Source organism: Podarcis vaucheri (assembly GCF_965113315.1).
Source record: "Podarcis vaucheri genome assembly, chromosome: 4".
NCBI lineage: Eukaryota > Metazoa > Chordata > Lepidosauria > Squamata > Lacertidae > Podarcis > Podarcis vaucheri.
In genome coordinates this window covers 54,064,099-54,091,899 of record NC_138762.1, presented here as the reverse complement: position 1 = coordinate 54,091,899, position 27,801 = coordinate 54,064,099, and the positions used below count along the sequence as shown (strand labels likewise).

The 27,801-nt window shown below is 40.4% G+C and overlaps 1 protein-coding gene across 11 annotated transcripts in view; it reads left to right on the top strand.

The window, feature by feature from the left end:
• The window catches only part of TIAM1 (TIAM Rac1 associated GEF 1), a 188,912-nt gene extending 161,461 nt beyond the window's left edge, over positions 1-27,451 (top strand). For 8 of the 11 annotated variants that reach the window (XM_082220678.1, XM_082220684.1, XM_082220686.1 and 5 more), the window contains 13 exons: positions 708-811; positions 8,828-9,007; positions 10,008-10,076; positions 10,386-10,511; positions 11,780-11,888; positions 13,369-13,548; positions 14,562-14,680; positions 15,798-15,906; positions 18,236-18,294; positions 19,598-19,700; positions 21,636-21,723; positions 22,163-22,335; positions 24,551-27,451. In XM_082220678.1, the coding sequence (XP_082076804.1) occupies positions 708-811; positions 8,828-9,007; positions 10,008-10,076; positions 10,386-10,511; positions 11,780-11,888; positions 13,369-13,548; positions 14,562-14,680; positions 15,798-15,906; positions 18,236-18,294; positions 19,598-19,700; positions 21,636-21,723; positions 22,163-22,335; positions 24,551-25,035 (1,904 nt within the window). In that variant the 3' untranslated portion in view covers positions 25,036-27,451. Of the gene's footprint in view, positions 1-707; positions 812-8,827; positions 9,008-10,007; positions 10,077-10,385; positions 10,512-11,779; positions 11,889-13,368; positions 13,549-14,561; positions 14,681-15,797; positions 15,907-18,235; positions 18,295-19,597; positions 19,701-21,635; positions 21,724-22,162; positions 22,385-24,550 lie in introns of all 11 variants that reach the window. The other 3 variants (XM_082220688.1, XM_082220687.1, XM_082220679.1) reach the window with 3 other exon arrangements.
• Positions 27,452-27,801: the final 350 nt, after the last annotated feature.

The window sequence follows — 27,801 nt, the reverse complement described above, 5'->3', positions numbered from 1 at the left end:
CCTATTATATCAGATTATATGAAATAATATCAATATTATATCAAATTTTCAGGTTGTTAAGAAACAATTTTGCCAGCAGAATTTTAAAAGCCTATGGCATTTACCAGTAGATCACATGGCAATTTGCATGGTGCATTTGACAAACTACTTGTTCATTATGTATTTATTTAAAACATTAGTAGCCTGCCTTACCTCAGCAGAACTCAAGTGGCCAACGACAATTAAATTAAAACAACCATTTAATGACCAATAAAAGCAGTACTGTTGTGCCCATCTGAGATACAGTATTTTATTTTGAGCTCTTCAAGGTATTTCTGGAAGCAATATATGAACATAATGTATTACTTATTAGAGCAGAATGTAGGTAATTTTAAATATATATCAAGTCATCTCATTATTACTGCTCCCATTCCCGCAGATCTAGTGTCATAAATGTTTGTTGTTTCATGCAAGCAACACTACACACAAAGCTATGAAAAATACTCAGTTTTACTCTGACCCCACCCCACTCTGATGTATACTTTTTGCAAATAGTAATAGGCTCCATTAATGGCAGTTTCAAGTGATCTAAGTGAAGTGTGCTCTAATAATGGCACTGGAGAGCTAAAAAGTGTTTGTGTTTGCTCATGACATAACAGTATTTGCTGTGTTGCACTTCTGAATTGTTGTTCAACCCATTATTTCACACTTCTGTCTCATCCTAACAGGACACTTGTTCTGCAATGATCAGGACAGCTGTGCTGAGACAACTCCAGAAGAGGCAGAAGTGCATGTCTTGGAGTCGTCCAGTGAGGGTGATAAAACTGGCAAGGTGTGAAACTTTCATTTTCACATTGTAAATAGCAGAATCACTGCAGGCTAAAAGCTGGCATGCTGACTTCACAGCTGTGTGCGATTAGAGCGTCTCTTCCAGGATAATGTTTACCTTGGGGTGTTTTTTTTTTTTTAAGTGTTTACATGATATGGAATGAACCCAATTAGAGCCTTGATTATAGCTCGACACCACCTGCTGTACCCAAATGCTCCCCCTTTGCCCATCATGGGTGGGTGTGGTAATAATGATCTTGAATATAAAACACTACAGCCCCTTTGCTTTGGTTGTGAGTCTCCCTGAATGCCATTTGCGACATTTTCACATGCAGCCCTGCCTCTGCGTATAATTCTTAATATATGATATGCTCAAATATATTTTTGCTTGTTGCAGAGTTTGCATGGAGGCATCCTAAATGGAAAGAAATGTTAGGTGTTCTACCTTTTAATTGTAGTGGAACTCAACAATTAAATTAAACTGACTAAACAACTGGATTATTAATTGGGATACCCATCCCAATTGGGAGCTTATTAACATATGAGTTTATTTTTATGGGTGCCCTGTGAAGACGAGGTTGGTTTTTTTTTGTAACTGTGTGTGCAAAAATACAATTCAGCATTAAGAGGACAAGCATTTCAAAAGTTGTTTGATGAGTGCTTTCATTTTACACTCCACTGAAAGCGTGTAACCCCTTCAGAATTTTTCTGATGGTTAGTAACAGATAAGGTAAGTAGGTCTGAGCTTCCTTTTGTGTTCCTGTATTGCAATGGTTTCCCCATAATAGTTTACTAATTACAACTTCTGCCTGAAGACAGCTTCACATATTACAAATTTATTAAATGAATGCCACTTTTTGTGAATGAAATTCCACGTTTGTAATACATGCAGGTTGTCACATGTGACAAGCACTTTAATGTTTATTAACACAAGGCAGGAAGCTGAATTTGGTGGTATATCATATATTTGGTGGGGTGTACACGTAAAAAAATAAATGTGTGTGTAATTATCATACGTGACTATATTTATGTGGGTTACATGAAATATCCAATCTCAAAATTGTATCCAGGTAAGAAAGTAATCTTGTGGGAGGTGGCTCTTGGTTACGAATTAATCCACAAATGGTGTTGTTAGGATATCATAGTGGAAAGGAAGGAAAAACCTCATGGCCTCAGATTTCCTGCCCCTTTGTCTAACTAGCCTATAGCCCTTCCTTTGATAGCTAGACAGTGGAAGTCTGCTAGCAGGAGGTATTCCCAAGCTTGAAGCAGCTGCAAAATTGCATCAGCTACTAGAGCTCAGATGCAGAGCTCATATGACAAGCAGGAGGCTGTTGAAGTTTGCACTCTGGTTTCCTGCAGGACCTATTATAGTAAGTGATGCTGGGTGGGTTTTCTGGCTTAGAAAAGAAGGGAAGTTCTGACCTCTAGAGGTATGTAGATCTTAAAATGTTAAGTATGGTCTTTGCTGGATTAATAAGGTGTTTAGAAAGGGTATGTCTCATTTTTAAAAGTGAGTAGTGTGGGAACTGGTTCATAGTTTTAAAATATTCTTATGCTGGTGTTTGTGCTATTATCTAGATTTTTACATTTTGCAAACTGCAGTGGTCATGTCCTGAGATTTTCTTCTTTTCAGCTGCAGATGTCTTAGATCAGTGGTCCCAAACTTTCTCCCCCATAGACCACTTGAATATTGCTGATGGTCTTGGTGGAATCACTTAATTATTATTCTGCTTGTTGTAGCAATTGCAGTGCACTTTGCTGGATGAAGTATTATTTTTAATTGTATGTTTATGCTTCTTTTGTTTTGTATATAACATATTTCATTGCATCACAATTTGAATTCTATAGAATTCAGATTGTTGTGCAATAAAATAAGAAATAAAAGAATCAATAAACATACAATTAGGGATCAATATGAATATTTAATGTGGACATGCCATGGACCATTTAAATGAAGCTCAGACTACAGCTGGTCCACGGACCACAGTTTAGGAACCCGCCTCTTAGATAAAGATATGTTTTTAAGGTTAATAAATATGTATATTAGGGGAAAATGCAGTAGCTTGTCAGCTCTATGTAGCAAAACATACATCGTTTATGACCAACTTTCTTAAACTAGCTGAGTCATTAATACTCAGTAGACGAGTGTAATACCTTTCTAACTTGTGTAATCTCTTCTGTAGCAGAAGAATACAATAAGGAATGGAAACTTGCTTTGTATAAACGAAATGCCATTTATTTAATGTGCTCTTAATGTGCTGAAATGCATGTTTTGTTTTTAAAGAGAGACATACTTTTGAATTAATTCTGGATTTTTATTAAAGGTTTTAAAGGTGTGTGTTTACGCTGCTTGTTTAACCTGTGTTAAAGGTGTGTGTTTACACTGGAGAAAGCATTGCAAATGAATTCGTATTTTGAGTTGAATCGTTCATATATAATGCATAGCACATTAGCACAGCACATTCTTCCTATATTCTTATGTGATTTATGACTCTTTAATAACAAAAGATTATAGGAGCTCACTTGATTAACCTTATGTGGGTGTATGCTTGAAAAGTGGTTCTTTTACGTACTTCATTCCTAATTCTATCATAGCATTATATTTATGCTGAATTAAATCAAAGCTTTCCAGCAATAGCACCTTCCTTGTACAACACTAAATGTGCTTTTGTACAGTGGTGCCCCGCAAGACGAAATTAATTCGTTCCGCAATTTTTGTCGTCTAGCGAATTTTTCGTCTTGCGAAGCATGAAATCCCATAGGAATGCATTGAAAATCAATTAATGCGTTCCTATGGTCAAAAAAAGTCCAAACAAAGCCAAATTTGGTACAACAACAGTTTATTAACTGCTCTTTAAAGTCACACATACTGTAAAGAGCAGTTCAAAAATGTAAGGGAAAATAAATTAACTTTATAAACAAAACATGTCTTTGTTTTTAGTCAAAGAAAAAAAGTCGCGAGACGTTTTCGTCTTGCGAAGCAAGCCCATAGGGGAAATTCATCTTGCGAGGCAAATCGCGAACGGAAAAACCTTTCGTCTAGCGAGTTTTTTGTATTGCGAGGCATTCGTCTTGCGGGGCACCACTGTACATCTACAGTTAGATTTCTTCTGCAGACTATGTTATATCAGTTGCATCATTAGTCTTCGTAGGACAGTGTTTCTAATAAGTCTTAAATGCCTACCCCCAAATGTTTATTAGCCGCTTTGTACCACACATACTTAGGTCAGTAGTATAGAAAAGAACAAACCTTCTTAGGCTTGATCCAGGCTTGGAAGTATGGTGTGTGTGTGTGTGTGTGTGTGTGTGTGTGTGTGTGTGTTAATGGTATCCATTTATTTCTTTTGGACAAAATTGATGTACTGCAATATAGGATGAAGCTGGGAAAAGCAAACCTCTAGAAGGAAGGATTTGGTTGACCTCTCATCCCAGTGATGTTTCCAACTGCATCTCTTTGCTTTCTGCCAAAAAAACCAATCACACTTTAACAGCATTGTGCTGTTCAATTCACATCTGACTGGGGGTGGTCTGGCTGTCACTGAGATGCTCCCTGCGGGAGGAGAGCCATTGTATTATCCTGTAATACACACGATGTACATATATGTACACACAGATGGGTTGAATTGGTACCCATGAAAATGTTTTTTGGGGGGTGGAAAGGAGATTTCAACAGGCTGAAAGGTTTTATATAGCCCCCCTTGCTTTTCTGGTATAGCCCCCCCTCTTTTTTGGGCTGCTTCTCTCCCCAATCCGCAGGCTCAGTATAATTTAAAGCAAGCAAACGAAAAGCTCAAAGGGCTTCTTCTTTAGAGAATCTGAGCCAGTCAAGGATCACATGGCCATCACGATAACAACCTGTCATTACAGCCCATCAGATTGGCTAAGTGACAACACCATGGTGCTAATTCAGAGCAAGAGCAAAAAGCATTGTCTATACTCTGATTTGGTTTTCTGTCTTTCTTCATTCGTGATATAGCCAAATCTGGTTTTCTGCATGAAACCTGTTCAGTCTAATTTTCCTACATAATGATATCACAAAGCTAAATTAGAGTGTGGATTGTACCCACTCTGAATGGGCAAATATATTTTGTACTACTCATTCCCGAAATGAGCTGTGCTGATTTGGTTGTGTGGGTGTAAAATGCACCCTCTGCCCTGTTTTGACTTGATATTTTTATTTCAAATCCCCTTTTGGGGAGAAAAAACTGCTGGCTGTTTGTTGCCTTTCATCTAAATTAAGGCAGCTATATCTTAGCACTGCAGCTAATTAGCTAGCGATGGTAGCAAAGAGTCATGATTTTTGTTCAAATTATTAAAGTATTTTGAACATGTTTCCCCCTTAAATTTTAGCAATGAAGGACAGTCGTTTTGCTTCTTGCATTCAAAGCACATTAATTACGTTCTCTCACCGTCTACTGGTATGATTTGTAAAATATCTTACCAGCTATTGGCTTTCAAAGATTTCTAATTGGCAACCTGCTTTATTTCTGGAAATGTTAATATTCTTGTGCAGCACAGGTTGTAGCCAATCAGCTCTCCGGAGCCTCAGGCAATAGACATTTATTTTCCACCGGGGATTTTGCTTCTTCCTTTCAAGTTTAAGCTGTCCTTGCTTGAGTACTTTTTCGAAAGCTCCTTGAAAGGGAGAATTAAGGACTGACTCTGCAGCTTAAATCAGAGAATTTCATTCTAGTTGACTCTATTGAGCGTGTAAAGTCTGAAGAGGAATACAAGAGGAATCTGGTAGCTGCCCATTCTCATTAACATGCAAGAAGGTATCCAGCAGTCAGGAATACTATGAACTGGAATGAGCATATGTATTTTTTTTTTTACCCATAAAGTAGGTCAAGAAATCTCGATGTGGGGTGTGTCTACCCTCCGTCCATTTTTTATTGCTGAAAATGGCGAATAATGGTATTGTCAGAGTAACATCGTTTTGGTGATGTCAGTTTATTGGAGAGTTAAACGTAAGCCCAGAAATGAAGGCACTGGGAGAGCTTCTGATTCTCTTCGGCATATGCTTCATATGGTGAGATCTACCATATAGCGGAAATAATGAGAGAATGTTATGTTGTTATGCTGCATTTTAAAGGAATAATTGGCTGATGCTATCAAAGCAAATTGGGGTTTTTTCCAAGTCTTGCCTTGAACATGCAATAATCTGGGTCACCAGAATATCACACAAGGTGAGATGGGGGTGAAATTTGTTATCCAGCTGAAAGAACATTAAATAAGCAGTGAAATTTGAGATTCAGCTGTTTTATAGTTGGATGAGGTAGAAATCTTGGGGAGCAAAATGTTATTGTATTGTGGAAAGGGGGGGAGCATTTTTAATGTGGCTTTTATTGGTCCTTGGGTGCATCTAATTCTGCAAGCCTAAAAATGCAGATTATTTCCAACCGAAGTGAATGACAATTTGGATCTCCAGCAATTACTACTTCTCTTTAAAATATGTAATAAATGCTGATCTTTAATACACATATTTTTCAAGAAAAGATCCATATTAGTGGATGAGATAATTATTGCTTTTACTATCAGTTAACTTTAAAGATATGTGATTAAGCAGGTCTCAGATGAAGTAGATTCTTGCCTATGAAAGCTCATGCTTATAGCAGCTAAGAATTCCATGTACAGTTTTTCGGCTGTATTTTGTATCTTTGGCATGTTAAAGAATCACGTGTTGTTCCTTCTGGATATAATAGCAGGCAATTTGTCTAAAGATAGAAAAGTTTGTGTAAAAACTTCTGAAAATTGTTATGAACCGGTATTTGTCAGGATATTGACATGTCCTGTCAATAAGTCCATGATTGTAGTTCTCTTTAAAACTTTTATTTGTGCTTTGATGTCTTGTGCGTCAAACTGTTCCTCTGTGTGGGGCTTGGCTTTATATGTGACCACTGCAATTTGCACAACTATGGTGGTCCTTTTTCTAAGCAATCAAAATTGTGTTAGGCATGTCCATATAACCCCTGCTGGCTTATAAACCTGCTGGCCTCATATGCCTTTTGTCATGTATTTAAATTCATTGGTCTTCATGGAAATCACACAAAAAAACAAAACACAATGTTCAATAAGGCACTAGAGCTCTGTTTCTGGTTCAGCAAACCATAAACTTCACAATCAAATGCAAACTTGCAAGACTTGGTGGAATATGTGTGTATATTACATACACATTGTATGATATTCACATACAAACACATATTGCAATATGAAATAACATTTTCATAAGCTATATAACTTTTATTGGGTCAGTGCTGTGTGTGTGTTTTTAGCTTTCTGTTAGCACAAGCTAAATCCTGCAAAGATTCAGTAGGAGAGAGTCTCTAAAAATAACCTTGTGCTGAAGTCTCTGTTTCAATTACTCAACCTTACCTATCCCACACACCAATAAAGAAACTCAATTGCTTTCTGGTTTCCTACATACCTTTGATATGCTCTCCAAGGGGCATATGGTAGCTGGAGAGGTTCATTTGGTCCTCATGATCTGTGGATGATTAGGGTACATTTCCCTCTTCTAAGAACTGGAACCAGAAACACCCCTTCCAGTTCAGATCTCCATATTCCTTGACCCCAACAAAAATGCTCCTGTTTACTCTCCTGGTATATTGTAGAAATGGAGTGTTGGAAGGGACCCCAAGGGTCATCTACTCCAACCCCCTGCAATGCAGGAATCTTTTGCCCAACATGGGGCTTGAACCCTCAACTCTGAGATTAAGAGTCTCATGCTCTACTGTGTCCTGTATGTGTTGTGCTTTCCTGCTCTTGAGCTAATCAACTAATAATAGGCTTTGTAGAAACTTTTGCTTGATGTCAGATAGTGGCTACAAGCTTCCAACCCTCTAATTGACATTTCTGGTCAGCAACAGTCTAGATTATTGTCAGTTCTTCTGGACCTTTCTGCTGTTGTTGTCATATTAATTAAATTTGTATACTGCCCTTCATTTGAAGGTCACAGGACATTTCATAACATAAATCAGTAACCCTTCTCCCACCAACACATTTAAAAAGCCATAGAAGGTTAATCAAACAAACACCTGGCATGTAAAGATAAGTAATGATGGTGCCAGATGAGCCTTCCTGGGGAGAGCATTGCACAAATGGATAGCCACCTCAGTGAGGTCCTAATCCATTTAAGGCTTTATAGGTCAAAGCCAGCACTTTGAATTGGGCCCAGAAACTTAATTGGCAACCAGTTCAGCTGGACCAGAAATGGTGTAATATGCTGAAATTGTCTTCTCCCAGTGAGCAACATGGCAATTCTACACCAGTGGAAGTTTCTGAACTGTCTTCAGAGGCAGCCCTACATATAACATGTTGCAGTAATCAAACCTAGAGATTATCAGAGCATAGAGAACAGAAATTAGGCTATCCCTGTCCAGATAGTAGCGCAGCTGGGCAATTTCTGTATTGTGGAGTGCCATCGTGCCCCTTTCCCTCAGCAACAACAAAATGGCAAATGAGGTAAACAAGCGGGTGGTAGTAAAACCTGTCAGTTTAAAATAAAAGGCATATTCAGTGTCTTCTCTGCTTGGCCTCCTGGGAACAATCTTGTGTCAAGCAATTCTAGCAAACTCCTAAGGGTGTGAATATCTCAGTAATTGGCATCTCAGACCTGGACATTTGAGCCAGCTCTCTTACTGCGACATCTGAATAACATTTCTGCACTGTTGATATAACCTCTTGTGAAGTTGTGCTGATGCAGCAGTTGGTAAACCCTGTCCTAAGCAGCTATTTCCTAGTGCAGCAGGCTTCAGGACTGGGCTTGTAGCATGCTTTAATTACCTTGTGTACAGCATCGCATAGTTCCTTTAGAAAAGTAATCATGTGTAATTTGCATTCTTCTGGTGTCGATGTAATATGCCACATTTTGCTTTAGAAGAGCCCGGTAATTTGACGTTTTTTAAATCGGAGAAACAATGATGATAGCTTAATCTGGACATTTCAATGGGACTGGTAACGATGGCACCATTGTTTCTGGCAAATAACATCGGCTATATGTGTGTTTTTAATTTTCAAGAGCACAGAACAGGTTGCTGCTTTTTGTCGCAGTCTTCATGAGATGAATTCGTCTGACTCTTGTGTGACCCCTCAGGAATTTACTGGGCCTCAGCAAGCCACTACAAGACAGCTAACCGATGCTGACAAACTGCGCAAGGTTATTTGTGAACTCCTTGAAACAGAACGCACATATGTCAAGGTGAACTGCTGCTTTTGGGAAATGCTTAATAGTCATGTATAAAAGGCAGTGTGGAGGGATGGGCTCACCCTGAAAGGGGCTTGATCCTTTGTGTGTGCTCCCCTGAAGCCTGCACATAAAACGCATGGGCAACTGGACTGTCCATTGTCTTCACCTGCCCACCCCATGGCCTGAAAACCTTGGCTGATGCAGGAGAAAGGGAAGAAGCAGACACAGAAAAGCACTTGGGACTGCGCACCCTAGCATCCCTGCGGGGAAATTGGTACAACCCTCAGTTTCCCACAAGTGATGCTGGAATGTGTAATCCTCACAAGGGCATGGGTGCTCTGAGCATCGCCACCGCCATCTCCCATCTTCTCCAGTCCTGGATAAGCTTAGTGAGGTGAACAAGAAAGGGTGGTGGTGGTGGAAACTTAGAGTCAGGTGGGAGTAGTAGCTGCTCCTCTGTATCCTGCTCACCAGAGAAAGCATGTTCGCCTTTGCAAGCACTCCCATTAGATTGTTTGTGAAATCCCTAGTCTTAAACTTCTGTCTCTTAGTCACAAACCTGGTAGAGCAGGGCATTTTTCTATTCCCCGCTGATGTCAAAGTTCTGGCAGGAGCTAAGTGGCTGCAAATGGCTCTCTCTGGGAGCCCACATGTTTGCATGGTCCCTGTAAGCCTTGGCTTTGTTTACTGTGTCATGTGACCTAGCCAATAGTTTATTAAGATGGCTTGTTTAACCAATCATTGTGTTTTACCACAATTTATGGTTCACTATGTAGGGGTTCTTTGCAACTGAAAGTTAACAAGGCAGAAACCCTTCTTTACCACACTGAATGAAGAGAGGGTTGGGGGAGAGTATGAGCCCAATGCTTAGATCAGACGTGCTGAGTCTTCTTTTACGTTTTGCTAAATTCTGTTTACATTATGTGCAAACTAGCTCTAGGAAGATGCTTTAAACCTATACTTTCTAGGATTAGGAGAAAATGCATCTAAAGTAATATTCTTTTACTTCCAGGATTTAAATTGTCTAATGGAGAGATACCTGATGCCTCTGCAAAAGGAAACATTCCTCACTCAAGAAGAGGTATGGAGCTTTTCCCAGCATATTGTTCAGGAAGGTTTGTTGGCTGAAATTAAACAAGATGCAGTGTAGATTCGAACCGTGAAATTCTGAAATGGATTTTTTAGCATAATGAAGCTGATGACTGATATTGCCAAGGATTTGTAAGGGCAAACATGTTCAAATAAAGGCTGGTTAGCAGGATTAGACTTTTATACTAAAATCAGATTGCTGGCATTTAGGAGTCTAAAAATGTAGAGATAATGTGTTGTTACATATTTCATGTGAGAGGAATAAATTTCAACCCATGTTTCCCTATTTCTTTCTCACCAGCTTGACGTTCTCTTTGGAAATTTGACTGAAATGGTGGCATTTCAGGTTGAATTCCTGAAAACGCTTGAAGATGGGGTGAGGTTGGTTCCAGATCTGGAAAAGCTTGAAAAAGTTGACCAGTTTAAAGTAAGCATTTATTTTAATTATTCATTAGCATTACTCCTAACTCTCCATTAATTTAATTTAATTCAATTCAATTCAATTCATAGTATGCCATAAGGATGTTTTCATATCCAGTTTCTCACTTGTATTTTTGTTGAAGAGTAAACAACAGAAATTTCATTGTCTTGTCTTAAGACCTCATTTCAGGCAAGGCTAGTGTGCCATTTTCTAGAAAATAACTGTGGAAATCTGAACTATAAACTGCATTCTGTTTGCTCTTGACAAAAAAGCAGAAAAGAAAGCCACTTCTTTATTACCCTTCTCTTTCCTGTTACCAGGAATTACATAATACATAAAAGAAATGTAAAGAAAAAAAGTAAAAAATAATTGCAAAGAAGCAGTATCAGAAGAACTGAAAACTGTTTTAAATATTGTATTATTAGGTTATAACATTACTAAACGGGAATATGTGCATGTTCTATAAATCTTTTTCATTTAAGTGCAGATTGTTTCAGTTTTTTACTTTCATCTGACCTCAGTAAGAGAGCAGGATTGTGTGGTAAATGATCCCTAGGTGTGGGTTTCTTGTAGGGCTGTGCATTAAATAAATAATAAGGTCAGTCTCTTGGTAGTGATCTCTCCCTTCATGAAGCAGCTTTTGATGGTCTGTTGCTATGGATGCTACCCAGAAACTTTCCTCATTCCCTCTGAAGGTAGGAGGGAATTCTAGATTTCTGAACTACCTCCTTCAGAAATGAAAATGTCCACCTTCCTCCAAAGGGGCCAGTGTTTTCTTATTGGTCCCCAAAAGCATCCATCATAAATGTCCAGATGGCAAAATGTAGGGAGGGGGTAAATACTATAAACTGCCCTGTGATCCTTGGATAAAGGGAAGTTTATGAATTAAATAAATAAATAAATAAATTCCTGTGAATTCACATTTTAAGATTTTATTAGGAAGAGAGGGAAACTCCAGTAGCCCTTTCCCCCTGCCCCCACGTCAAGGCTTTTTGTCAATAGAAATGTTCTAAGTAGAATCTTGTGCATTTTTTTTTTTACATTCTTATTGTGCTTGAAACTGAGGCTTGCCAATGAAATCGGTTGATAGTTAAGACATTCCTTGTATTCCGAATTACCAACTTCCTTCCCCTTCTGGTCTCAAAAGCTCTAGTCGTATGATATGGGCGGAGGGATGAGAAAAAGTATTGTATACTTTATAGAAAGTCTGAATGCACTATTAAAAAACAAACAAACCAGCTAAAATTCTCTGCTTTCCATTCTCTTGATCCTAGAAAGTGTTATTTTCCTTGGGTGGGTCATTCCTTTATTATGCTGATCGTTTCAAGCTCTACAGTGCCTTTTGTGCCAGCCATACAAAAGTTCCAAAAGTTCTTGTGAAAGGTAAGAGCTATATGAACGCAACATACCTCCCTTATTCTCAAATTGTGTGGTAGCCTCTCTCAAGCCGTAACATTGCATCACTACGTGCAGGGTTTCGGCAATACTAGAGCTATATGTGCTTGTAGCCCTGTGAATACAGACATGGATTATTTTGCTGTGCGATCTTTTGAGGTCTTTCAAAACTGTTAATACAGGTTTAATACCAGGATGATGAGTGATACAATATGTGTGTCACTTTTTCTCTCTTTTTTTCTCTTGTATATTGGATGGTAACAAACCTATTCAGAGTTCTCTTTGCTTAAGTAATTCATCTTCTGGAAACTGGGGTGCTTGTATCAGCAAACTCTTCCCCAAACAAACGAGATGGTGGAAAAGGAAGTTGCAAGTTCTGTAGTGTAACATAAGGTTGATTTATTTTTGCACAGGGATCCATTGATCCCTGGACTGCATTCAGGTCTGTGCACATATCAAGTGGGGGAGGCCAAAGAGGGAGCCATTTCATGAAGCCTCCTTTCTGCTAGTCCATACAAATATTTATCATGGATGGTGTACATAGAGGATGTGTTGGCTGGTGCTATGGGTGGGATGAGGCAGGTAGCTCTAGGTAGGAGAGGAGATGGAGAGTTGCTTCTTGTATTGTCATATAACGTTAATCAGCTTTCTGGCAACCAAGGAAGTTCAAATGGCGTTGGGAGGATGTAATCACCATACAGTATTTAATATCTGATGGGAAACCACAGGGAGGAAGCTGGGCCACTGGTCCATCTAGATCAATATTGATCCATCTAGCAGGGGCTGTCCAGGATTTCAGGCAGGAGTCTTTCCTAGTTGTGTCTTGAAACGCCTGAGATTGAACCTAAGACCTCTCTGCAGGTAAAGCGTTTGCTTTAGCACTGTGCCACAGTCCCCCTCTCCTCCAGGGAGCAAGCCCTAGGAGGGGAAGAGGCCTTCTGTTAATGACCTGCCCATGAAGCTGCATACCACAATCTTCAAATACTGCCAGCCAACAATACTTTTCTCTTGTGCCTTCCAAGTGGATTAAAAAAAAATGCAGTCCATGTGCAAACTTACACTCCCTTACCTCCCTGTACAAACCCTGTGCATGTCAGCTGATTCCATTATAGGCACCTCATTCAACTGACTGTTTCCGTATCCATTTTCATGAAGTCACATTTCCATGCTTGAGTTTTGGGTATTTTTCTCACCGCTTTCCCCACCACCCTCATCACCTGCCTTCCTGTTTTCTTGTTGGAATGGTGCTTGAGAAATCTGTCACCCCACAAACCATATGGGTGGTGGCTACACCTTAAAATTTAATAATATTCATCTTATTGTAAATCTGTATTTTGTTTGCCACCTTGAGTACCTTCAGGCAGAGAGAGTGGTAGATAAATAATATGTAATAATATATATTTTTAAAAAATGAAGCGAAACATTTTTGTCATGTCCTGAGAGTTGCTTTTTATTTCCAATCCTTTAGCTAAGACAGACACTGCGTTTAAGGCTTTTTTGGATGCTCAGAATCCCAGACGACAACACTCGTCCACGCTAGAGTCGTACCTCATCAAACCCATCCAGAGGATATTGAAGTACCCTCTTTTGCTGAAAGAACTCTTTGCCCTCACTGATGCAGACAGTGAAGAGCATTATCACCTGGATGGTAAGCTGATATTGAGTGCGATTTTAAAGCTTAACGTGTGCCAAGTTTTATTACGCATTTGTTTTTGTCAAATGTTCCTGCATCCTACTTGCAAGTGTCCCACAGACAGCTGCAGGAGACCAGAATGCTGGACCAGGTAAGCCTTTGGTCTAATCCAGGAGGGCCCTTCTTGTGTTCTGTAAAGCCACTTAACATGTTACAAGGTGACCCACATTTGTAACTCTTGAAAGGAGTTCATGTAGCTAAAGGTATGTGGGGAACCTGCACCTAGAGGTTTAATTGGTCCTTGCTTATGAAGATGTGGGGTAGGGATAAAGGGATGTTTTGTTGCATGTTCTCAGATGTGCCAAAGCCCTTCAAGCAGTACAGAAAAGATAAGGTCAACCCACCCTGGAAACTTTAGGGATCTTAACTGAGAAGCTATGTGCTTGAAGATAGTCTCTAGGAGTGCATACACAGGGCAACACCTGCACATTCTGTTCTGTAATTGATCACACCAGTGGGTGGTCATGCTGTTGCATTAACACATGCAGAGCATTCAGTTTTGCATGTGTTGCTGAGTAGTTAAAAACGGTGTATGTGCAATACTGTAGTATGCATTGCATGGCTGCCTAACTGGTTGTGATTCATTAAAAATAAAATTGCACAGCTACTGTCCCTCAGTACTATCAAGACTGTAGTTCAGTGAGTCCAAATTTAATCACTGCTTCTTCACACACTCTGCCCAGCCTGCACTAACTCTCCTGTTTGGCTGATAAATCACAGCATTGCTGCAGACTGAGGGACATAATGAAAAGATAACGCAGGAAAAAGAATAACCTATTCCCGGCCAGCAGGTCAAATACATTGTGATGGAAGGTGTTGTGTTGCAAACCAAGAGCACAAGGACAATTGTCTATATATTCTAAAAATGCAGTAGAAATGTAATGCAGACAAAATCTCCCAAAGGATAGTAATGCAGTCTGATATCTCTGCTCTCATTGCTTTCTGTTTCTTTGCCTTTCTTCTTCTAGTGGCCATAAAAACAATGAACAAAGTTGCCAGCCATATTAATGAAATGCAGAAAATCCATGAGGAATATGGTGCTGTGTTTGACCAGCTCATTGCAGAGCAAACAGGAGACAAAAAAGAGGTAAGGGCATGTTCTTGATAGTTTGGAAGATATTTTGATTATTTTTTTTAAAGGATGATATATCTTTTGTGACTTAAGAATTTAATCTCTTATTTCTAATTGTTAGTTCTATTTTCTTGCACTGTCTCACAAAGCATAAACAACACATACACTCCAGAAGACACGCCTTGGTGGCAACTGTATAAATTCTGGTTCAGGTACTGTGTTGGTATGGTATATATAGCCTTCTGAAAGGAGATCTTTATCCCAGATGATATCTGTGCTGGGTTTAAACTGATTTTATGTCTCTTGTCTGAAACTGTTACATATAAGTTGTAATTGTTTTTACATATGCAACTCTTTTATATAAGCCTGTTTTATATTTTTGTTATATTTTAAATCACTTTGGGATGCCCCAGTGGAACTGATTTATAAATTATTAAATTAAATAAATAATGCATAACTATCCAACCCATGCACTATATGACTGTCCTATCTATATATCCAGGCTGCTTCGGTTTGTTTCCTTTTCCTTCGCTTTCAGCCTATATTCCTCGAAACAATGATGTGGCCAATGGTGCATTAGAAAGTAATGTTTAATACCTGTAAAGAAAGCCTATCTGGAAGCTGAAAATGGAAATTGTTAGGACTAGGGCTGTCATTCAAGGAAATCTTAGCCAATAAATTGTATGGGTTTCATTGGTTTATGTTAGATTACATTTACCCATGCATCATTCAAAGAAAAAACATTATCTTAAATATACTAGGAATGCCTAAAATTGGAACTGCTTGTCTTGTTCCTAGCATCAGCTGATGCTGAGGACATGAAATTCACATGCCTTGCTTTTCAGCACCAGCCAGTGCATCTTCTCTCTTCCATTTGGGGTAGGGAGTACAGCCTGCAGTAGGCCAGGAATGGAGAACCTCAGGCCCAGGGGCCAGATCTGCTCCTCCAGGCCTTCGTTTGACACACGTTGCAGTTTTTGAAGCATTTCTTTTGTTTAGACTTGCAAAGCCATCATTTTAAAATCCCATTACAAGAATTCACCTGCATGCTTCAGTGTCAATAATTTTATGAAACCAGTTTTTAAAATGCACACTGACGTTTCTTTTCTATCTGCGTTTCTCTGGTTGGCAGGTTGCAGATCTTTCTATGGGAGACTTACTTTTGCACACCACAGTCATCTGGCTTAATCCTCCCACATCGCTTGGGAAGTGGAAAAAGGAACCTGAATTGGCAGCATTTGGTATGTGCTTTCCCCCCCCCAAAACAAAGCAAATGATAGTTTTCATTTAGAACTTAGGCAGAATTTGCCAGTGATTGTTTCTGGGGTCACAGCTCCAGGGGCGTCTCCTACCATTCCAGGTTAGTGCTTTAACACAGCCTTGCAAATAAGCCCACAAAAGTTGCTAGCTTGCAACAGTGCTGGGGCCTGGCAGAAGAGAAATGAGGAGCTGTGTTCCGCTTGCAGCAGCCTGCTAAATTTTTGTGCTGGGCACAGAAGAGGGGGCTTTCTTCTTCTGGTAGCTTGGCTTTTATGCTAAGCAAAGGGGAGGTGCAGAGTGTTCTATCCCTGCTGTTTGGCCTGCATAGGAGTCCTTGCTGCTAGAGGTGGACTACCAGGCCAGTGCTTAAATGTAAACTACTTTAGCAATAAACAGTAAGTGCAAGAAAAAGTACCTTCCCCTAAAAAAAAAGTAGTGTCTGTTGTGCCACAGGACTTCCATGCACCAAAATTGCTCCTCTTGCCATGTGGAATGTATAGTTCATGAAATCGCCTCTGTATTGTGAGTAGGTTAGGCATGGGTAAAGGTAAAGGGACCCCTGACCTTTAGGTCCAGTCGTGACCGACTCTGGGGTTGCGGCGCTCATCTTGCTTTATTGGCCAAGGGAGCCGGTGTACAGCTTCCGGGTCAGCATGACTAAGCCGCTTCTGGCGAACCAGAGCAGTGCACGGAAACACCGTTTACCTTCCCGCCGGAGCGGTACCTATTTATCTACTTGCACTTTGACGACGTGCTTTCAAACTGCTAGGTTGGCAGGAGCAGGGACCGAGCAACGGGAGCTCACCCCGTAGCGGGGATTTGAATCGCCGACCTTCTGATCAGCAAATCCTAGGCTCTGTGGTTTAACCCACAGCGCCACCCGCGTCCCTTAGGCATGGGTACCATGAGCTTATAGGTTTTGGCTGAACTGAATCAGCACATCCTGAAAATTACTCTTCACGTGTCAGTCATGTAAATTTAGGAGCCCAGTCTGCTCTGGTTGAAAATGGTGTCTAACCATGATCAACCAGTTTCTCCTTCCATCCTCAATTTAGATCCATCAGGGCTATTGGCCTACATTTTACTCCCATGTAAATGTTGATGCTGGTTCCTTTCCTTAGCACAGCAGTGTGGCAGAATTAATTGCCTGCAGATGAACTAGGAATGCATGACAATTTAATAAGATTAGCAGCATGGATTTTAAAAAAAACTCTTTTGAAGTAATACATTGGCTTTGTAACTTATGGATATCTGGGACTTTATTCACTGAATTTTGTCCTTTTTAAATATATGAGCTACTATTATGTTGATTGCTTATAGGAACCTTATTCAATCAAGAAAATTAACTGGTAATCATTAAACTGCTTGCTCTGGAGTAATCCCATTATAATGCATAAAATAATTCCCACAATATGTAGTTTGATGATAACCAGTTTAAGTGTCTGTAATGTTTTAATATAAAGCTATTATCTAGAAGTATGGTGGGCAGACTTCAGGTTTGTGAGATGTGCTTCGTTTTTTATTAGAGCCCTTACTTAGATCCACCAACCAGAGCCTAATGCAAAAGACATGAATTTAGTATTAAATTCCATAAATTTGCTTTCGGTATCAGAGCTGAATGGTGCTCACACTCCTTCCATGCTCAAACCCATTCCTGTTTACCTTAATCTTTCTTCATTTCAGGAATATAATGTTAGGATGAGGGGAAGTCAGAAATCCATGCCTATTTACTGCAAACCAATCAGAGATATACCAGTAGATTGAGATATATTTAGAATACTTGCATGCATGATTTAGAATACTTGCATGCAAAGGTATAATAATATATCTGTAGCAGTTGGGGTGGGGGGGAAACAGTGTACTGACACTTGATTTTGTCAGCATCTATTCTAGGTAGTATAAATTATTTCATATTTTTAATAAGCTATGTCTTTTTAATGTTTTGCATTCATAACCCCCCACCATCACTATATTGTTTTGAAAGCTAATGTATCAGCATTACATATGATAATATTTCCCAACCATGTTTTTTATTGTAAAATATTTCAATGATAATGTTATTATGTTTTTATATATTTTGGGAGCCGCCCAGAGAGGCTGGGACAACCCAGTTAGATGGGTGGGGTATAAATACGAAAATGATGATGATGTGATAATCATTTGAAATTTCCAAGCATAAACTTAGTTGTTTGGGTGCATGGGATATGTACTTGGGGATGTATCCACCTCCCCTTTTCCCACTCCTTTGACTTAACCATCTATTCCATGCTACAAATTACTGGTTTTCTCTATATTTTGGTCCCTCTCTAGTATTCAAAACTGCTGTGGTTCTTGTCTATAAAGATGGCTCCAAACAGAAGAAAAAATTGGTAAGTTATTCTATTACAGTAAATAACACTATCAGTAACTCCTTTAAAACCAACACATGCTGAAGCTTCCTTGCAGTTCCCAGTAGATAGACTTACACATGTGAAGTCACCTCTCAGGAAGGGATGTGGAGGCAGAAGCCGGGCTGCCTTTGAAGGACTCCATCTTTCTGTTAGCTTTAAGAACACAGGAAGAGCCCTGTTGTATCAGATCAATGGCCCGTCTAGGACAGCATCCTGTTCTCACAGTGGCCAACCAAATGCTTGCGAGAAACCCAGAAAGCAGGATCTGAGTGGAACAGCGCTCTTTCCTCCTGTTTGTTTCAGCAGCTCGTATTCAGAAGCATGCCACCTCCAAGTGTACAGATAGCATTGTGCTCACAGGTTGCATCTCAGCTGGGAAGCTGTGCCCCTCAAAGGATGCCTTTGAGGGGCACAATGCTATCCTTCAAAGGTAGCCTCCCAATGGATAGGCAACATCGCAGGTGACTTCCAGTAAAGTCAGATGGGCAACTTGAGGTGGACAGTGCACCTCACCCCAATTCTTTTGAAGGAACTGAGCACAACTGTTGCTTATATTAAGCAGCTCTCCTCAATTTCATATGGCATTTTCAGAATCATTGCAGGCACTTGCAGTTGCTATTTTGGACATAGTCAGCAACTACACAATGCATTGCACACCTTGCATTGTACAGTGCAGTGTTTCTCAAATGTGGAGGGGCGTTGGGGGGGACTATTGTAGATCGGAGGGCCAGGAGTGTTTTAATCCTTTTGAAAATTCAAATAAAATAATTAGGGGAGCCAGGTTTGAAGGGGGTATGGGATTTAAATGTTAGTTAAAAGAGGGCATGGGTTGAAAAAGATTGAGAAACACTGCCTTAGTACTTTACTAGCTGAGAGAAGCTGAGCGGACTTTGATAAGTCATTACCAGTTCCCAGATCTGGAAGAAGCTGCAAACAGTATACTATGGACAGTACACCACATTGCAAAATAAAACCGACAAATAGTATTTGTGAGATATTTGAACCTAAAGTTTTCTCAGGTCTGTGGGATGGGGAGGTGGTCAACAGAGGAGTGATTGCCTTTCATTCCCAGGCAAGTGGAATGAAAGAAACCTGAATGCAGTGCTGGCTAGCAACATTATTCTTAAGAAATGGGCAGAGATAGATTGCTAAAGGAAAGGGAAAACACATTCGTAGGAAAGAGTTTCATTAGCTTTATTTCTGTGGATACTTCAGACCACAGGTGTGAAGTCAGTGCTATAAAAATAATAATAGGCATGGTTCTCTCCCTGCTCTTATATAGGGAGGATCACACAGGGCTTCAATATACGAAGACTCAGACCCATTCCGTTTCCGTCACATGATTCCTTTAGAAGCTCTGCAAGTTCGGGCACCGGCAAGCGCAGGTAGCAAGCAAACATTTTTCTTTGTGTTTGGATCTGCTTTTAATTTATTTTTTTACTACAATGTAAGTTTGTTGTTCTAGCCAAAGATCATGACAAACCAACCCACAGCAACAGTACCAAGAAAACAATACAGATCATAAGAGCCATAATATGAGCCAACATCCATGATGTGTTTATCTTACTTAAAAACCTTTGTGCTTTCCCAGACATTCAAGGCAGGTACCAAAACATACGTACAAAAAATGGAGCAAATAAAAGCAAGTTCCAACAACAGAAAAATAGAAAATAACCTCAACAGACTCTTCGATGTAAAACCAAATGAAAGACTGAAAAAATACAGCAACTGTCTAGCATACTATGCCTTTTGGTGTGGCAAATGTGGCTGTTCAGCTTCTCCTGAAATTAAAACACACTATCTCTGCTGTAGTGAACTCTGTGTGGGCTTGCCCTTGAAAAAAGTTTGTAAAATACCATGGTTCCAAAATTCATTATTAACACTGGCACGAGTGTAGAACCCATATAATTTCACTCCAAAAACATGGATTAATTACTTCTTTCTGACTGCAGTTCATTATTCTGGTTTTAACCTTAAATGTCCCACATGACCTATGTACTGAAGGAAGCCTCCCCAGTTTTTGTGCTTCCAGATCCTTTGAGGAAGCAGGTACCCTGCCATTTAATTGCAGTGGTTCACCATTAACTCTAGAGCCTCTTTGGTGGTGGTAACACCTTGGTGGTGCTGAGACATCTTGCTCAGGGATGGCCTCCCTGCTGCCGCCACATAAGTGAGAGATGTCAGCAAACCTTTGCCTAAATTTTGACTGATTTTAAAAGAGGAAATGGCTTAAATCTTTGCCTGTTAAATTTTTTATTTTGATGGAGTATTGTGACTGATTCCTTTAATATTCTGTAAGCCACTCAAAGCCATTCTTCTGAGCACTGAATGAATCATCCTGCCATGATCCCAGGCCTCATTTGCCATGTTCAGTGAAATGCTTGTTTAGGCATGCAAGGCAGCCTTATTTGAGGTTGATCACTGCTGAGCTTGAGTCACTCAAAAGACTTTCTGGGAACGACTGGGTCCTATGCTATAGCAATGTTAGTTTTTCTTATTTCAGAGCATTCCCAATCCCTTTTAACCAGTGGCTTCATGTTGCTGACCAACCATTAAAACAAGCAAACCACCGTTCATTTCCTACATATATAAAGAAAGGTTTAAACCTCAAGCTGCCAGATTGTGTTTCCAACTTGGAAGGTGGTTTAGGTCAGCATTGATGTTCATCTGGTCCTTCCTTGATTGCAACTCACTTGTCTTGTAGTACTGCATATCGGTCTACAAAAATTCTATTGTCTGATCTGATCTCCAGAAACTGCTGTCATGGAGAATAAATAGAGAGACACTTTTTTGAAGTGCATGAAACAAGTATTCCTAATATGCGCTGCTGGTGTACACTGCATGTGGCCTGGCTGTATGAGTTGTTAGGTTCACTCTGGTGAAAGCTGAATCTTGTTGAACAGCTGGAAGCCCACTAGCAAGCAGAGAAGCTGCATGAAGCCCTAAAAACAGATAGCGGAATAGTTTTGTGGCAAGTGAGCCTACAATTCTTTTCTCTGTTGTGCTGTAACATGCAGGCTCAAGAGTACAACTTACGACTGGCAATGTTGCCCTTGAAGCCCCAGAATAAGCAATAAGAGATCATCCCAAAGGCTGTTCTCTTATTTCATTCTCTTTGCTTTAAAATGTGGATTGTGCAGCCTGTGGCTCCTCTGGAAGTACCCAAACTCTCATTTGGTGCAGTCTTTAGAAGCTGATGCTCACACAGTTCTGGTGAATCTTGCATAGCTCTCCCTTTTGTCAGTCACGGGGGATGGCCGTAGTAGCCATGAAAATTCAAAACACTGGGTTTTTTTAAAGTGTTTTTATCTTCCTTCTAGACGCAGAGGCCAATTCTGTCTGTGAGATTGTTCATGTGAAATCTGAGTCTGAAGGCAGGCCAGAGAGGTCATTCCACCTTTGTTGTAGGTAAGAGAGTGCTGTTTTTAAATATACAAATATATTTGACTCTTGTAATGAAGCTTATTGTTACTGTTTATTGTAAGCCACTCTGAAAGCCACAGCCAAGAGCAGCCAACAAAAGATGAATGAACAGATCAATAGTTACACAGAGGACTAGATAATGTTGAGGAAAGCTGGGCATAGAACTGGAAGACCTGGGTTTGATTCTGATCATTGCCAGGGTCTTTCTGTGGCCTTGACATTGTTCTGCTCCTTAGCTCCCGGTCTGTAGTGTTAGAACAGTGGCTGATCTAACAGGATTCTTGTGAGGGTGAACTCACTTAAGATTGTACAGCAGCTTGCAACATTATACAGCAAATTAAGTTAAATAAATAGAATGCAAATGCAAACAGTTTTGCTAGCTTGGTGCCTTACTTGTGTTCCTTTTTTCCTTTCTTTCATCTAGTTCCCCAGATCATCGGAAGGACTTTCTGAAGTCTATTCACTCAATATTACGCGACAAGCACAGAAGGCAGCTTCTTAAAACTGAAAGTTTGCCTTCATCCCAGCAGTATGTTCCTTTTGGAGGAAAAAGACTCAGTGCTTTAAAAGGTGCAAGGCCAGCTATGAACAGGGCAGGTACTGTAGGGTTACAGCTTTTCAAGATCCCGGTAACCCAACCACCGCTGTAAGACACGCCTGAGTTCTTTATTTGTGCAAAATGGTGGTGGTGCTTTCATGTTCCTCATGAGTTCAAATCTCACTCTTCCTTTAAAAGCACATTGCTCAGGGTGTGGGGGATTGTACTTTGGCAAGAACCTTTCAAGCTTGAAAGTTATCCAGGTGGGGTTATTTACTAGTCCATCAGATGTGTTACCAATAGGCAGACATTTACGTTTAGGAAGGCAAGTGTCTCTGTCCTTAGAAGACCCCTTGTAAGGTGGATCCATGCCTACACAATTTAGTAGTAGACCTTGAAGCAAGAGGGAAATTGCTGACTTTTCAGCTTCTGTCTCCATCTTTTATTTATTTCATAGGCTGCCTTTTGGGGGTGGGGACTACCTGTATTTCCCATGACTTAGGGCAGGTGGTTGCATTATCACATTATCAGTTGACCTTCAGCAAACTAACAAACTGGAAAGCGTATAATTGTGGGACAGAGTAGAGAGGAAAAGTTGTGCTGTCTTCAAGAAAAAAGCAAAATATGGAGCTTTACGGGATTTTTATCCTGGATCTAAGTGAAAAATTAACCATGTATCCTGGGTATTTTTACCTCTTTTGTAACAGACCAATAATATTCACAGCAGGACTTTTTGTGCAATACTCTGCACCTCAGAGGCCTGGTTATGAGTGCTGAGGAAAAACAAACTGGCGTTTTCCTTTCTGCTGTAGAGCTCCCTTAATTTCCTGCTGACTCCTTTTGTTCCTAAATAGCAGAACATTTGTCTCAAGAGAGCAGGAACTGTGTAATGCTCTACCTTTTTCTCCACTTTAAAATTCTACAGCCTGACTGTTAACTTTATGATGTCAGGTTTAGGGGTGTTTCTGATTGGTGGTTAAGTATCAAACAGCTTAGAATTAGGTTTGAGCCTAATTCACAAGCAAGCAACTTGTACTGGAATAGCTACACAGTTGCTGGGAAGACCTTGAGAATGACCAAAGGGGTTTGCTTCTCCTTTGGAATAGACACACATCCATGGACTTGTACAGTCTTCTTTAGCATCTATTCATTATCAGTTCCCTACAATCTCTGGATCTGATCCATACTTAGCCTGTGCTATGCGGACTTCTGGGGAGGAGAGTATAACCTTAACTCACTTTCCCCTCTTAAGCTCACAATTAAGCAAGAAGGAATAGGAAATTGGTTCCTTCCTTAAATACATTTTTTTGGTCCATTTCATAAGAAAGTAGGGTGGTCTGCATTTACACACGGGGCATTTTTGGTTGCTTCAGTTCATCAGAGACCTATTGAGCATGGACACCATTTGTCATGTAGTGAATGGCCTGAAGTTTGAAGGGGAGGTGCATGTGTCAGAGAATCTTATTGAACAGCATTTCTTCATGCATCTCCCATTGCTTGTTTCTTCTGGGTGCAGAAATGCATCCCCCCATCAAAAGCTATGGCATTCACTGCAAGACATGCAGAATTCTTGGGAAAGCATGTTTTCCCTCTAAGGAGATCTTAGAACAGGAAAGTTCAAGCCTGCGGGCCAAACGCCAAGCCTCTGAATCCAGCCTTTGGAACTCTCCGCAAGCTGCAGTCCTTCCATCAGGCCACACCCTTCACCAGCGTAGCTCCGCACCTCTGCCTTTTGCATGGCTAGAATGCAACCCACTGTATGTACCAAAGTAAGAGTCACTTCTGCTACTGCAGCCATTTTTGCCTCTTGCCATCTCTGGCAGGCAGACCCTGGAAGTCTTCCCATGAGGGCATATGGCACCTCAGGCTGACAAAAGGTTCCCAACCTGTGCCATAGAATAATAGAGCTGCAAAGATGGAGGACCATTAAATACCAACCACCCTTTCCACAAAGCAGGATTGGCTGTTTGTCACTATGGCCCTGGCACGAAAAGCAAACAGGCAACAAAATGGGGTCCATTATCCTAGAGTGAGGAGCTGCTGGAGGCCAGATTTCTCAAAGGTCACTGGCAAAATTTATAATTCCCAGAAACTGTCTAAAATTCGAGTTGCCTGCACAGAAAACGTTGGTGTTGCCCAACCTTCTTCTTGGCAGCTGACCCTTGACTAATATAATTGTGAAAAAGGATTTGGAAGCCAAATTCTGGGGGGAAGTGTTTTGTAACCAATTGTTTGTAAAAGCATCTGGGGTTTTATTTTTGTGTGTGCACACAGTGTCTGCCCCAAGCAAGTCTCTTGGGAGGCGGCGGCGGAGGCTGGCTCGAAACAGATTTACCATTGATTCAGATGCCGTGTTCGCCAGCAGTCCTGAGAAAGAGCCCCAGCAGGCCTCCAACAACAAGGACACTGACCGCTGGGTAGAAGAACAGTTTGACCTCGGCCAGTACGAAGAGCAAGAGGACATTAAAGAAACCGACATTCTCAGTGACGACGAAGAATACTGCGAGCCTCTGCGGAGCACCATGGTGGAAAAAGAACTTCAGGAGCAGCTACAGGCGGCTTCCATTACAAGCAGCCAGTCGTGCCGAGGCGACAAAGTGCGGTTTGCTTTGGGGACGCATGCGTCCAGAATGACTCAGCTAAAGAAGCAAGCTGCTCTCTCTGGAATTAATGGCAGCATGGAAGGCAACAGTGAAGAGGTCATCTGGGTCCGCCGTGAAGATTTCGTACCACCAAGGAAACTGAACACTGAGCTTTAGAGCTGCCACTTTCTCATTAGATGGTAGGCATAGATGTGCCCCCAACCCCCACCCCTTACACATTGTGGAGAATGACCCTATGGAATGCACACTTGCACATACAGTTATGGCAGCTAAACTGGTTGAAACCACACAGCCTCCCCCACTTTCTCTTTTCCTTTAAGGTAATGCGTAACAGGGGAGGGGGAAGCAAAACAAACTGGAATGAGCTTGAGTCCTTCTCTGTACATTACCAAGGGCTTTATTTATTCGAAACTAATCAGGCGCTGCATATTGAAATGTGATGCATAGATCTTACTAGAATACACATTGCTGTGGTTGTGTGTATGTGGTTTTTAAAAATAATAATAATAATGCATCAAATTTGCTTAAGTTGATAGCACAAGCAGCAAACAAATTTTATATGTGACATGTCAATCATGGGTTCATCTTAAGCAAGGAAGCTGCAAGGAATAACTCTTTCAGGCTGCAGTATTCTTATATCCCCCTTAAACGTCAACATTTCTCACTCTCCTCCAGCAAGGGAGTTCCATGCCAAGAAGCAGACATCAGTGCATGGACTTCCCTAATTTATGGGATGCCATGGTTTGCGTTTGAGTGGAGGGGAAAAAAATCTTTCATTCAGTACCCAGGGGTATGCATGGGGTGGAGCTGCACTGCGCATGCACTGCTGAACAGATATTTGGGGCTGTCAGCTCGGAATGGTCCAGTCACTTGCTTGGGGAGGAACCAGAACCAGCCTCCCCTTTCCCCCATCCCTTCACAAGTGATCAGTACTGACAACACCAAGCGTTTGTTTGGCATGGGAGGTACTTGTACACAGTAGCATTCACAAAGCTTACTGTCGCCTAGGGAGGATCTCTGGATCCAGCAACACTATGTATATTTTAGGAATGTGTGAGGGAAAATCTGGAATTTATGTTGTGCCGAGTTCTCTTTGGTCTGTGGCTAGTCTGATTTAATGTCAACGTTGGAAGTTCTAGTTTTACATTAAAGAAAAAAATTATAACAATGCCAAACTCTTTTTTTATTTGAAAAAGAGATCCAAATTTAACACTTGAAAAAGATATTTTTTGTATTTTACCTGAAATGCAAGGGCACAAAGGGATGGGAATTTTACAGTGTTAGCCTGCAATCTTATGCACACTTGCTAGGGACTAAGTCTCATTTGACACAGCAGGACTTGTTTCCGAGTAAAGGTACATGAGATTGTGTTTTCGTTCCAACTCTAGGATGTAAAGCAACCCTTTTAGAAAGGGTTGAGGATGTTGGTTTTATAGTATAATTCTAAACTGGAAACTCTTAGGGATAATCTTTTTTTTCCTTTTTGTAAAATAAATATAAAACTGGACAGCTGTACATATTTGAGACTGGAATTAAGTTAGCAATGTCATTAAATAGCTGAGAAACCAAGAGGGTTAAATTAATCCCTGCTGTAAATTCTGTTGGAATAGACAGTCTGCATCTAGGATGAGTTTGATCCTCTGTGGTTGATGAAGTTAGGGCTCAGGAAAAATTGAACATTTTGTGGCCAAAAAACCTGACCTCCTCCTATTATTATCCTCTGTGATATCAGTGTACTTATTGATTGCTCCCCTGCCCCAACCCACTGTGGAATATGAGCAATGTTCTGAACAATAAAACTTCTTCTTTTTTTCAATTAAAAAATTCTTATTTAAACATCTGTAACAGGGTAAAGTTGTGACCGAAATTTAAAGATTTCCAAATAATTTTTAAAGAGCACTTTTTTCTGTTTAAATATTTATATAGCTTTCCCATTTTAGTTTTGATCTGCGAAAAAAAAGGGGGGAGAGAGTTTTGTTGTTTGGTTTCGGGTTTTTTGAAGGGATCATTTTTGTATCTATTGATGTTTGACACATTAGTAGGTACGCTGAAAGCCTAAAATTTTATAATAGCTTTAGGGATTCTATTTTATACAATCAGCTGTGGCTATATTTTGAGACATGAATGGAAAATGTTACCGGGCGGCAGCACCAGCTGCCTTGTGTCCCAGCCAATATTGGAGTCTCACCCGCACTATATTCAGTGTTTTGAAAGTTTTATTGTCTTTAACTTTTGCAATCTCTTCATTGTTTTCTTAAAAAGCTTTAGCAAGGTTTTTACACCCTGTGTTATCTCACTATATTTAAATTCAAGTCGGTTGTGTACCAATTTATTAGACATGACAATGTTTTAGCTGTCCCCAGTAGAATACAATAAGCTTGTCAAATGCTGAACGTCCTGTACTTGGAGGGTGCCATTGTTCTTGTACATAACGTCATGAACTGTCAATGTCAAAGGTTCTTATATATTTCTTTTATAAGCTGAAAGAAGGTCTATTTTTATGTTTTTAGGTATATGAATGGAACGTTGTAAATGCCTGTCAAATAAAACAATACGGGGGAAAATATTGGAATAGCGTTGTCATGGCTGCGTGTGGCTATCCTGGTCTCTTTCAGTATAGACTGTTGCCTTTGGCTAACGAAAGAACATCACCACAACCCAGGCAAGCCTAAGCATTCTTAAAATTCCGAAAGCACGTTCCAGCCCATGTTTAGGTCGCCTATTGAAACTGATGAGACTTAGGCAGGCCTTAACTTTGGCTGAGTAGATCCCCTCATTTCAAATACACACACCTGTTTCTTGATCCCAACATATGTAGCACAATACAAGTCCTCTTATCTGAACCTTGAATTTCTTGCAGATCTGGTCCTGATTTGGCACTGTCGGTCAGTTGTGACTCAAAGTTTCAACTGTGCTGTCCTT